At 40.1% G+C, this 14068-nt stretch overlaps 1 protein-coding gene across 2 annotated transcripts in view; it reads right to left on the bottom strand.

The window, feature by feature from the left end:
* The window catches only part of LOC131707258 (kin of IRRE-like protein 3), a 159458-nt gene that overhangs the window by 10006 nt on the left and 135384 nt on the right, over positions 1-14068 (bottom strand). Inside the window, exons 7-12 of one of the 2 annotated variants that reach the window (XM_059009571.1) lie at positions 8727-8875; positions 7528-7655; positions 5942-6068; positions 2043-2143; positions 1055-1253; positions 228-335 (exon numbers count right to left, since the gene is read on the bottom strand). In XM_059009571.1, coding sequence (XP_058865554.1) covers positions 228-335; positions 1055-1253; positions 2043-2143; positions 5942-6068; positions 7528-7655; positions 8727-8875 — 812 coding nt within the window. Of the gene's footprint in view, positions 1-227; positions 336-1042; positions 1254-2042; positions 2144-5941; positions 6069-7527; positions 7656-8726; positions 8876-14068 lie in introns of both variants that reach the window. The other variant, XM_059009570.1, reaches the window with a different exon arrangement.

Genomic DNA, 14068 nt, shown 5'->3' with positions numbered 1-14068 from the left:
CGGTTAACACTCCTGCTGGAGATGGGATCATTAATGTCAGTGGAGTATGCAGGGCTGTTTGATCTGAAGGACAACAGCAGCATGGTGCACCCTAGCAAGGAACTGACCACGGCCATTACCCTCCAAAGATCTGAAGAACGGCAGGCAATGGAATTCATTGGAATTTGTGTGGACTTTGGAGAGGACGCGAACCCTCCTACATCTGATATCGAGCCCATAGCACTTACTTCTCTGTGAACGGGTACAGCAGAAAGCTCCGATTGTTGCCATGAGAACGATGAAGGCAACGAACGCCCCGACCGCCACGCCGATTATGACTGCCATAGGGAGCGACTCTGTGGAGAACACAAAGCGATGTCTATAATATCACACCAGAGAGTGTTTTCAACAGGTTAATCATTCCGTCATGGCTTGAAAAGAGGATCTTTTTATATAAACAGCGGCTGACCTTAATAACACTAACCTAAAACGTATTCATCTTCATACCCTTTTCAACTTGATTTGTGTTGTATTCAGTGATGTTACCAGGGTTAAATATCCTAGGCTGAGTGAAAACACCAGCGAGATTAAAAAAGAGTTGAAGTGCTGAGGTTTAGCTCATTACAATAAACCCCAGATACAGTACAATGTAACTGATCTAAAAAAAAAAAAAGAATAGCGGGCTCAATAAACATTTCAATCATAATATCCTCTAAACTCCCCATGTAATTCAATTAGGTGTTTTACCAATCAAGGTGGCTGATATTCTGAGCATCTGCTCACTGCATCAGACCGCTCTGATTGAAAACTGGAGTCGGTTCACAGAAACAGAAATATGTCTGTTCGTAAAGCGTGATCTGAAGATTACATCAATGGCTTTCAATATATTTTGTTTGCATTCACACAGTTCAAGGCTTGCCTCTTACCAAACCAATCTATGAGCTCCTGAAGTTCCCAGAAGTTTGCCACTGCATATCTTTGCTGAGCAGACCCCTCATGTCCACCCCCCCTCCCCCCTCCACACTAGCTCTAGATCCCAGAAAGAGAAGAGGAGTTGTCGAACCTTGGCTCCCACCTTGTTCCTTCAGCCGGATGATCTCGGTATCGGAGCCGAAGCTGTTCCATGCTGTGCAGTTGTAAATGGTCTGGAAGTCGGCCCGGACGATGTTGCTGATGGTCAGTGTGGAGATGACCCCCTCCTCAGTGCTGACCGTCTCTACAGTGTAGCGGCCGGAGGTTCCTGATTCCAGAACGTTCTCTTTCCACGACCAGGCCTTGGAACACACGTAAAGAACAATGAAGAACAAGACTTTATTTCTATATTCTGGTTCCTGTTTTTTTTCAATTGATAATTTACTCATATAGGGAAGGAAAGTGATGAGGAGACCACAGGAAAGATGTCCAATTAAATGGCCACTAGGACACCAGTCTACTTTCTAAAGAACTGGACCTTGCCAAACTCATAAATGATTATGTGGTAACGTGCAGACTTCATGAAACCCCTGAGGATGTCATGAAGTTTGAATAATTCATTATGAGTTGTTCTTCTTAAGGTTCAGAAACTTTCATGAGCCTTTCATGAAGTACAAAGGAACGTCCATGGGGATTTCAAGAGGTTTGATGATACTTCATGAACTCCAAAGAAACCCACTATAAACCTGGGAGAATTTTCCATCAGGGACAGCAATGATGTGACCTCATGGTTGGTGAGTATAGGCAATGAGTATAACTGATGTCATCATTCAGAGTTCTGTGAATGTTCAGTACAGTAGTGAACTCCATATTCAACCATAGGGTATTTCCAGATCAAATGACCCAATGGGGATGGGGGGGGGGGGGGGGTTGATTGACTCAATTAATTATTTTTATGTTGGAAATCCTTCTTAAACAATTTTTAATTTTAAAGATGCTACCAGCGTTATTTGTCTATGAGGCCATTTTTCAAAGGGAGAAAAGATTCTGGGGAAGAATTTGGTCCACTTGAGCTCTGATGACCCCACAGTCAGCCACATTCGTGCTACGATAACGGCTTGTTATCGCTATGAGAAGAGACTGCAACTCACAATCCGGTCAGGAGGTGGCGTACTCCGGATGAAGCACTTTATTTGTCCTTTTTCCCCGTGTAGTGCATGCTGGGTTTGGGTGCTGGAGATGATTGGGGGACCTAGAAAGGAATGGGAATCAGACCAACATCAATATAAAGGACACAGAGCGCAACTCTCAAGCACTACGGACCAGAAACTCGAACCCCTTTTCTTCCACGTCACTGTCCACACATTGAACTGACATGCTGCTACACTCTAAGCTAAATGCGGAAAATTAATACCCTGCTGTCCAAAGCACAGGAGCAACCGATTCATTTACTGTCCTCCACCCACCCCACGCACCGGCCGTAATTGCAGTTTATTAGCAGATCCCAATTAAAATAAATTAGCATTTTAATGGGTTTCTGACAGGCAGCTTCTCAATTTGTGACTACCGGGACACCTATTAAAACCAAGGCCGTTCTTGTGCAAACTGCACTGCATACAAATGCGATGTAACAGAACAGAAAACAGGGAAACAATCCCAGCTTCTAAAGGGGAGCATGTTGCAACCTGTAATATGCAGGTGGAGCAATGCCTCTCGCGTCCTATTCCCTGGTACATGTATTCAGAGGAATTCCTCGCGAGGTGGCATGGTAAATGTGCAAGGTGCATGCTGGTCTTGCATTAGATCTCTGCTCTTGTTACTCGGCATGAGGAATTTAATTAGACGGCTTTATCGCCCGGATTACATTTTGGAGGCAATTTCTTCCACGGAAACTGTGCCGTGATTTAAACAAAACGAGTGCTTTCTGTTTCATTCAGAAATAATGAGGTCTGTGGAATAAATGTGTGGTTGTGGTTGCCTGACAGATGATTCATTTGCTTCTGGAGGGGAAGGGAGGAGGGGGGGGGGGGGTGAGTAGATAAAGACAGCACGAGATTAAACACAACACTAAGCCAATGGTTGCATTGTGAGCTACATAACAGATACATTCAAGTAAAAACCAATACTATTGTACACAGGGGTAAAAATATGAAGCAAACTTAGTGCAGCTAATCAATATCGAGGTTTGTTCAGAGCTCCAGTGCAAACAGAGCATATACAAAGCAAATCCACTGCACATGTAACACACTCTGAGCTCTTTCCACTTTCCAGAATATCTGACATGGACCCTTCTATCCTGCTGATCTGCACAGAGCTCTCAGTAAAGCCTTCCACATATACCTGTGCCTCATCCAACACCTTAGACACTGAGATCTTAAACACTAAACTCTGTCTTTGCACTGGTGCTACCAGTTTACAGGCTGAACTCTTTAATACACTGGATGTTAGTCCAAAGAGTATGCCATCTGTGGCAAGATTACTGCAATCTCATTAAATGGGTTTTTTAGACTATAAGAAGTCGAGTGGTATAACGTAAGACTTGCCTCTTCGTACATTTGATACGTCATGCAGTTATTATTGCTTAATATATTGCACTATATTTTTCAATATATTACCAAAATATTGCAATATATTTTGTTTCCATGTAGGATAGTAATTTTTATGCATATATATTCAGAACTTTTTGACCACCAATGAATTATAGATAAATAAATAAGGCTACGTCTGGAATTTGTTGCCCTTATAAATAAATGACGAGCCCCGTGGGACTTTGAATGAATGGTGCCACAGTCATATTCCAGCAACTAATGTGCCCGTACCTCGCTGGGTTGCTTGACAAATTACATCTGATTTCCTCTCACACACACACACACACATGAGGAAGGGCTGCTAACCAAAACAAAGCAATATGTATCCATTAGTGGGCTCTGCATAAACTGCTTTTTCCTGCAAGCTATTTAATTTTAATTAAATTACCCTGGTCCCTTGGGATCCGATCAGGGGAGCCTGTAATATGTGCCTGTGTGCTGGGGAGAGGTGATCTGTGGTGCTGTGTGTTGGATAAAGCGACTGACATAGTGCTGGTGTTCATTTCGTCAGGTGTGTGCTTTATGCTTTATTATTATTATTATTATTTATTTCTTAGCAGACGCCCTTATCCAGGGTGACTTACAATTGTTACAAGATATCACATTATACAGATATCACATTATTTTACATACAATTACCCATTCTAGGTAAAGTACCTTGCTCAAGAGTACAACAGCAGTGTCCCCCACTGGGGATTGAACCCACAACCCTCCGGTCAAGAGTCCAGAGCCCTAACCACTACTCCACACTGCTGCCCTATCCTTTATCGCTTGAGCAATAGCATTTTCATTGAATCCCTCTTATTGTGGCAGAATGAGAACTCTCACTTTATTTAAAGGCTGTGGGATCTATTTCAATAGTCTAAGCAGATTTTATTTATGGTTGCGAATCTCACAATATCTTCATTGAGTTTCGTAAAAAGAAAAGTGTATCTATAAATCAAGTGGAAAACCTCTGCTAAGTTTAAGACTGCCAGTATTCAGTTTCCCACTGTTTTTGCATGGTATTTTTGCACTTTTCCCATGCTTTCCCCATGGTTATACAATGCATTCATCTTAGTTTAGCCAGGTTTGCCATGCCTTTTTAATATGCCTTGCCATACCTCTCTGTGCTTTACACTGCTTACCGATGCTGTACCATGCTGTATTACACTCTGCCATTTTACTATGATTAGCTTTTATAAGTGATCTGCCTTTGATTGAGATTGTTAAAATAAATCCCTTGATATCAGGGGTGTGCAATCCGTGGAGGAAACACAGAAGGCCATTCCACTCCAGGTTTAAAAGAACAGAGACAATGATAGAATGAACTGCTTCAGGGTCTCAGTGGAGGTTTAATTGGTTCAATTAAACCATTTAGAACAGGGTTGGAACAAAGACCAGGAATGGAAGGGCCAGCCTTGGCCACCCCTGCTCTGTGTAAATGAAATAGTTCAACAAGGCTTAATATTCATGAAACCTGCCTCATGAAAGAGGAAGGACACTGGCTATAGTCAGAATGGCCTGGTGCATCCCCCCTGCTCTCCGACTGCATCTCTATCCTGACCTGAACCTCTCGCCATTCACAGAAGATCATTCTTTTCCTGCAAAATGTTCTCTACGCTCACCGAACGCTCACACAATAGTCTTTAAATAAAAGCACTTGTTCAGGTTTTGACTATTCAACTAACCTTATATTGCTTGATCTATAATGCATAGTCATATCCTAAAGCTTGCTCTTATTTCAATTAGTTTGCTCTTAAAGACTGTGCAGAGCAAACGAGGCATTTTAAGTAAAAAGGTGCTGATGTAGTGTATAAGGAGGTTGATGAAATCAGTTTTTGGCAAATGGTAGCAATAAATTAACTCAACAGTTCCCTTTGGGGTTTAAAGTTAATTGAACCAATATACTACGTTACGAAGCTCTGCTGAGATATGGTCACACTGTCTTTAAGTTCCTGTGCTCCAGGACACGGCTGAATTGCATTCACATCTTCACCTCTGATCACAACACCGCATGTCCCTTAGAGCGCTATTTTAAAACAGTGGCCGATCGAAATACTTCATCTAACTCTAAATAAATACAGCTAGTGTTCTACTCCAAATTTACCAGCCCGCTGATTAAATATTATAAAACACAATGAAATGAGGTCTTAATTATTACACATCTGCCCAATGTTTAGATCATCATTATTAGAAACCTTACAGTTTAATAATTCTAGCTAGTCACCCTAGTTTCAACTCTTTAAGACCATACTGCTTCTCATATAATAAGGGCTCGCTGCCCCAAAATCCCACAGCTCTAACCACAAAACCACGCCGCCACCCAGCCACCTGTGCTATCCACCAGGTCAAACCGCTGATAACTTACCAGCTTTAACCGCTTTACCGCATTGTTAAACAGTACTCAGCTCTAACCTCCAAGCCACAGAACCGTTTAGCTCTTAGTTACAGCCATTCAGGTCAAGCACAAAGGAGTTTACCGTTGACTGTGAGGGCCACTTCTCTCTCGCCCGCCCCCACTCGGGGGACCACTGCACGGCACACGTACTTCCCAGCATCCTCCTGTCTCACCGTCTTCAGTATCAGGAAGTTCTCATTGCTAAGCACCTGTGGATGACAGGGAAGGGGCCACATGTTACAGATAGATGGTGTGTGGAACAATCTATAAATCCAAGTCCTACGATTTATAGATTAGAATCCCTGTCTTCAATATTCATTGTAACTCTTTGCTGCAATGGAAAAACATGATTTGAAAAAAAGGGAAACGTTTAGCTGAGTAGCTAATTCATTGTCTTCACCTTTAGATCAATTTCAGTGTCTGTTTTTCTCAAATGTAACTGCACAGGACTACATAATGTTGAAAGCATTTTTTCATAAAAGGGACCTACAATGCACGCCGTACCCTACTTGCTATTCAGCATTTCTTGCTGCAAACGTCCCTTTCTTGTCTGGGGCTAGCAAATACATATTGTTCTGTAGAATGTTGTGGTATGCTGGAGTGCTTATTGAGTAAGGAATTGGACAGAAAAGTAAAATTCCTTTAGATACCCCCCTGCCCCTAGAAGAACAGAATCACATACTTGAAGGAAAAGCCAGTCTCATACATAATCAGGCTGTTACACATCATGCATCTTCAGTCACACAGACACACAGGTCAATAACTAACTAAGTAACAGCATTAATCAGCACATATACAAGACAAAACAGGTGTGCTTTTTGCTGTTTACATTGTACTGAAATGCCTGGGCTAAGACTGCAGTCTATTACGCAGTGTTACCGACTCTGTTAGCTACTCTCTCAGTCTAAGAAGTGAAACCACACTAACATGGCCTAGTAGACTCTTTCTAGGCAATAACTACAAGCTCAGTTATTATTATTATTATTATTATTATTATTATTATTATTATTATTATTATTATTATTATTATTATTATTATTATTTATTTCTTAGCAGACGCCCTTATCCAGGACGACTTACAATTGTTACAAGATATCACATTATACATTATTTCACATTATACAGATATCACATTATTTTTACATACAATTACCCATTTATACAGTTGGGTTTTTACTGGAGCAATCTAGGTAAAGTACCTTGCTCAAGGTTACAACAGCAGTGTCCCCCACTGGGGATTGAACCCATGACCCTCCGGTCAAGAGTCCAGAGCCCTGACCACTACTCCACACTGCTTATTATTAATAATAATAATAATAATAATAATAATAATAATAATAATAATAACAATAATAATTATTATTATTATTATTATTATTATTATTATTATTATTATTATTATTATTATTATTATTATTAATTTCTTAGCAGACGTCCTTACCCAGGGCGACTTACAGTTGTATACAAAAAAATACATATCAAGAATTACAGTACAATTAAGAGCAAGGTACAAAATACAGTGACTTCAGTCCTAATAAAAGCGATTACAAAACACAGTACGATTTGATATCGGGGCAGTTCAAGAGCAGATAACAGTGTTGGGTTCAGTGCAGGATTAAATACAGTACAATAGGGAGCAGATAAGTGCAAGTTCCTATAGAAACATACCACTCCAGATCCACGCTTCATCCACACTATGGTGAGTGACGGATTTCCTGTCCAGGCACAGTTAAACCTAGCGTCTGATCCCAGATCAACCAGAAGAGACTGGGGCTCCACGGCCATGCGAGGTCCAACTGACGAGGGGACACAGAAATAACATTGTATTATGTAATGTTTTACCTGCACTGTCTCTGAAAATACATAACGAGGTGTAACAGCTCCTCCAATATCTTCCTGTATGGGAAACAGCATGGTACTGATATGTATCAATGGTTTGAAACATTTTCTACAGGGATATTTGATAACAGAGGACACTGAGTCTGTTATCAGAGGAAAAAAAATAAAAATCACTTGTTAGTGTTCATAATATATACTTCAGGTTTCTGAATTAATAGCACAATTGGTTTCATTTACGGGTTTGTGCTTTGAAACAACTCAATTGTTTTTTTAAAATTGGCCCAGCCTTAATTGTTCATTTGCAAGCAGAACGTACAAACAACTAGTCTTCATGAAAGCGATAATGAAAAATAAAGTACTTAATGCTGAACACACTTTATTACAATCACTATATGTAACCGTATTTACATTAATAAAGATTAGTCACTTCTGCTTTTAAATTAAAAAGTCAGGCTTACGATTTAAAAGCCCATTTAGTTGTTTCACAGAACAATGTTTCTCAGTTGTGATTGAGATACATGAATGGCTTAACAGGTATCAGTTGAATTCTTAAAGGAGAGTATAATAGTTGGAGTAAAACACCAGAAATCCTATATATATATATATATATACCATTCTTCTTAGGTTTTAAAACTCCAGGGGTTCAGTTCTCAAAGCTATGTACCCCAAATTGTCATGGCACATTTTTTTTGGAAAGGAGAAACACACCCAATAAAGCTACCAAACCTGAAATAAAAAACTAAGACTTTTAATTCAGAGGCTTGTAAGCAGTCTCAAGTTGTTTCTTTTTTCGTTTTAGAATTGCAATGGTGTTTTTGCTTTTCTGATAACATTTTTTGCTAATGATGATAGCTTTGAGAATCAAGCGCTAATGATGACAGCTTAGAGAATCCGGTGCTAATGACGATGTCTTAGATCTACCACTAATGATAATAGCTTGGAGAATCTAGTGCTATAATGACGATAGCTTGGAGAATCTAGCCCCAGTTGTTAAATGACTTCTGATCCAGGGGGAAAGTTTTCCTTACAGTAGACGTCCACGGTCCGGCTGATGTTGGTGCTGCCCAGCGGGTTGGTCACTTCACAGGACACTGGCTCCGTGAAGAAAGAGTGGTCCACTATCGCTTCGTACGTGTCGCCCGAAATCTCCTTGATCACCTGACCGCCTTTCGCCCACCTGGAGTGAATGAGGATTGATGGAAATCAACAGTATTTAGATTTGAAACAAAACAAGGGTAGATAAATAACCCTTTGTCACAAAGACGGCCAGAGTGGGTGGCGTCAGACCGGAAGCAGGAAGGAATACACAGAGAGATGTGGTTTGGTATAAGCTGGGCGCGTGATCGCGCTCAGCATTTAATAAACAGAAAATAAAAGGTTTGAAACACAAAAACACGGGACACGGCACTATACGCCAAAATAAAGAGACAAACAAAACAGACTAAACAGTGAACAGACAAACGGACAAACACGGTGAGTGAAAACACTAATTACTTTACTTTACTTTTGACTTTCTTTTCTCCTTCTCTCTCTCCCGTTCTCCACTCACCGAACACCAACCCCGACTGAGTGAAACTGTGCATCTATATATACTGTTGTGCTGGGATTCAATTACTAATTAATTACTCACTTGAATCCCAGCACGTGAATTCATTACGTGCAACCCCGTGCCACACATTATACACATTTTATCTGCACGTGAAGTGATGTGCCATCCTCGTGCCTAAATATAATTATACACTTTAAACACACGTGAAACACAGACCCGTTTATATCCCGTGTACCAATCTATACACCAACATTAACATACGCACGCATATACACAACACAGAACACACAAATGCACACAGGGGCGGGGCACTTTGCCACACCCTTTCATCCTTTGAAAAGAATATAGCAAGGTGACGTGATGCACAGTAAAAGCATATTGGGTGTGGTAAAGCATGGCGAGGTACAGATAGGAATGGCAAACCATGGACAAGCACAGTCAACATGTAGCACAAACTTAGGAAAAGCCACTGCAATACTACTGTGCAAACATGTGACCTACGCACAGCAAGCCGTACTTGGAATCTGCATATCCCAAATGAAAATACAAATGTAGGTGACGTATCAGTTATCAGTTAGACCCTAATTATCTGTCCTTTACTATTCCTGCCTGTGCTTTATAAAGCTCTCCCTATGCTTTTGCAGGGCTTTACAACACTTACTATGCTGTTCCTGTGGTGAATGAAGTGTTAAAGACACTCAGGCATCAGCTAGAGAGAAAATTGGACAGCAGGTTCCGCAGTAATGCAGGGTTCTCTCTCCAACGCTTCACGGCACATCATGTTTCAACAAAGTGCCGGTGTGGAGATGAGTGTGGAGAGCTCGGGGTCTGATTAGTCTAAAACATCAAGACATTGAACCCAACCGAACAGCTGTATACTCACCTTGAACAGAAAGAGCCCCCAGGGGCGACTGCAGATTCCAGAGTCGAACTGCGTTATTTGTTTAATGATGCAAATGCACTGACTCTATATACAGTGACATCCCCTTAAACGGTACAGATAGCATATTTAATCTGTGCCCTTACACATGCAAGTAAATATAAAAGTTGCCAGTGGCTGGCTTCATAAATGTAAATGTGTTTGTCAAATCTGTCTTTCAGAGCCTGCAGAAGTACACTCTTCCAGCGTGTGAGGCGCATGAATTGTGCCTTGTGGTTCCCAATGCTTTTCTTTTAATCTATTTTTAATGTAATTTTTTTTTCCTGTTCTTCTGTGCGAAGCTGAAATTGAAATTTAGATGGAAGTGTAACTCGCCTTGGGTTTGCTGGCAATAAATTATGAAAAAAAATAAAAAAATAACAATCACAGAAATAAACAAAACTACCTTTTAAAACAAAAGACTGCAGCGCTGCATCTTTATTAAATGGTAATAAAAACAGAATGACAGTTTAATATGTGTTTTGCAAATGGGTGCAATCAGATTCAATGAAGAACATAACAGCCATGCTGTAAACCCCAACCTTCGTAATGTAATACACATGATTTAATATAAAGTTCTGTATTTCTCAAAGCAACCGATATATTATCCTGATAGGATCAACCTAAACATAACGTACTTACAACTGTTCCTCCCATATATTTTATTAACTTAAAGCTGTTAAGCATCTTGAAACCTTACAGCATGTGATCTCAGCTCCAGTTTGACCTTTTAAAATGCTGATCTTCTACAGTAGGGACGGACTGCATGAACTTATTACCTCTAATATGAATTTTAGAGACCTTTTCACTACCTCGCTGATAATTGCGGAGAGTTCCTTTTAATGTTTTCTTTTTAGAAGATTTTTTTTTTTCTCAGAAAAATGGATGACAAGCTCCTATAGTCACTGCGAGGATCCTAGAGACCAAAACCAGAGGCTTGCTCAAGTGAGACTGACCCAAACCAAAGACTGATCAAGGCACTGTGAAATCAAAGCTAAAAGGCAGTGTTCTAAATAGCGATGTGTTTTAGAGGTGTTAAATAAAGCTACACATTCAAATTAGGTGTCTTCTCTTGTGCAAAAGTACCTGAAGTTCACAGGAGTTTTCGATTACATGCTGTTAACATCTTCTTCTAGCCAATGGTAACCAGTAACGCCTCAAAAGGTAGGACACTATTGCAGTTGCTTGGGCAGTGATCTCGGGGGTGGGAGTTTTTGTTAAAGATTTTGGGAAAATAAACTGGGAAATAGGTTACAAAAATTAAAAAAAAATTAAAAAAAACAACACACATACACACAGTGTGAATTATATTTACTGAAGCAGTTCTGGATAAGTTTAATCAAGCCCTTCTGGAGTTCACACTCAGACCCATAGCCAAGCAATAAGAAACAATCACTCGCTAATAGATCCCCCCTCTGCAAGCCTCCCTTACACGTCATCCCAGATCTCTTTTCTTCATCGTTGGTATGTTTGCATAATTGTGATGCATCGCGGCGCACCGCCCCTTCTGTTGCTGATGAAGATGTGCTTTCTGAAAGCTTCCCTGTCTCGTCTCCTCCGACACCTCTCCACCGCGCCCCCTAATTGCTGCCTCGTCCATCCATCAAACTCTCTCCCGTCGCCACTTTCTCTGAGCCATCTCTCAGGCACCGCAATTAAAGACAGCCAGCCTCCCGAATCAGATCACACATTCCACATGGCTGCAGCCCATCCCCTCGCTCCACAGGAAAATAAACTTCCCTCCCTTGGCAGTGGAGCTGCCACCTGCTCTGGGTTTTTGAAACCATTCGCTATGCTTCAGGCGAGAAAAACATAAGGTGAAAATAAATCTCATTATGTAATATACATATGATCTATTACATGTCTTAAAAGTGTTAAAAACACAATGAAAACAACATGAGAATAAAAGATGAAATAAAATATTTATAATAATAATAATAATAATAATAATAATAATAATAATAATAATAATAATAATAATACAAAAACAACTATTTGCATCACACCATATAGAGCAGATCCAATAGGGTCATTTTATAAGTAGACATTCTTGTTATCCTGATCAATAAATATTACCTTTTTGCAATAATATATATATATATATATATATATATATATAAAAAAGATAATTGCAGTTTTCCTAACTATTTTTTTTACAGCTCTCTTTTGGCATTATGTTCGTTATCAAGTAGATTAATCATTCGAAATTTCAAAACTTGCCTACGGCAGCTTTTTCAGTGCCAGAGTGCAGATGAATTAACACGTTTTCCCAGTACTAAATTACAAACCCAGTAAGAAACAGTTGGTGCATATTAGAGCCATTGAATCAATGTTGTGACTGTTGTGAAGTTTAACAGAACTGCTCCTTTGGGCCAGCTGTCCCTGCTGTTCTCATCTTATCACAGAATTTCTCTACCTGACCTACGGTGCCACTCTTGTGTTATAGCCCTTTAATTTCAATTGGATTTCATCTTTTCTGAGAGCTTTAATGTCTTTCTTTTGTAGCCATCTGCTTGACACAGGCTTCCTGGCGGCTGCAAACTCACCTGATAGTGGAATTGGACTCTGGGGACAGGCTGCCCATTACCGATACAGATCTATCTACACTGCTACCTAACGAAAGCCTGTCTTACCTTATATGTACTATCTAACTGGTCTAATTCAATAAATGGGGTGTTAAGAAATCACTAGTCTTTCAAGCTGTATTGAACCTTTTTATTTTAACTCTTGGTTTCTTAGGGCAGCAGTGGTTAGGGCTCTGGACTCTTGACCGGAGGGTTGTGGGTTCAATCCCCAGTGGGAAACACTTGAGCAAGGTACTTTACCTAGATTGCTCCAGTAAAAACCCAACTGTATAAATGGGTAATTGAATGTAAAATAATGTGATATCTGTATAATGTGAAATAATGTGATATCTTGTAACAATTGTAAGTTGCCCTGGATAAGGGCATCTGCTAAGAAATAAATACGACGTACACAAGGGAACATGTGTACTAAGATTTTTCTTTTTCCAAGGCACCCCCTTTATGTTACTGGGAGCCAAAGGTAAACGACTGTGTAATGGTAGTATCGGGCAAACTGGAGCCATGGCCAGACTGTCTTAAAACTTTATAGATAATAAGATATATTATTCCTGAGGCCGGCAATGACGCATATTGGAATTGGGGTTTGGAGGCGTTACTGCGTCCTAGTTTTAGTTTTGCCTCCATTTTTCTGTGTCTGTAATATTTACAAGTCCACTACTGCATACACATGGCGTACAGCAATCGCTAAGCCATATGGCTAAACTCCCCGGTGGAATCTTTCACTACTTTTCAGCTTTGAATCTTTTATAAAACTATTTGTGCAGAATGAGCCCCTGCTATAAACAGACCAAAAAATGCTTCCCTTGGGATGGCAACCATTTTCCAGTCCTTATTATTAATTTATTTAGAAATATGTACAGCGTTCTAGAAGAGCGCCGTTTCCAAATCCAGCATGCTGTGCCCTCCACCTGCTCCTCCACTGAAGCCTCTGTGCTTCCTTTTGCCTTGAAAATCTCAGAAGCACTGCATTTCCAAAAATAAGCATGCAATATAACTATTATTGAAAAGCTCTTTGTGCTTCTGCTGTCAATATAGGAATTACAATAAAAGCCTTTGCTTTCTGTAAAGAACATAAAAAAACTGTACAGAAATCCATTTACACTTCCATGTATTTCTCACCCATTAAGTACCAAATTCATTTTCCTTTGAAAAAAATCAGAACACAAGGTGCATTTATGTAACGTGCTACATTCTAAATCAATATTTCTTCACAGAAAAAAAAATGTAATCCTTCGTTTTGGCTACCAACTGCTGCGTCCTGGAGCTTTACCATCACTGTGGGGAGGAAAACATCAAGACATTTATAATTTTTAGGCT

The sequence above is a fragment of the Acipenser ruthenus genome, chromosome 39 (genome assembly GCF_902713425.1).
Source record: "Acipenser ruthenus chromosome 39, fAciRut3.2 maternal haplotype, whole genome shotgun sequence".
In the NCBI taxonomy this organism is placed as follows: domain Eukaryota; kingdom Metazoa; phylum Chordata; class Actinopteri; order Acipenseriformes; family Acipenseridae; genus Acipenser; species Acipenser ruthenus.
Note: the sequence above shows the minus strand (reverse complement) of the source record. Positions and strands in the feature narration are given on the sequence as shown.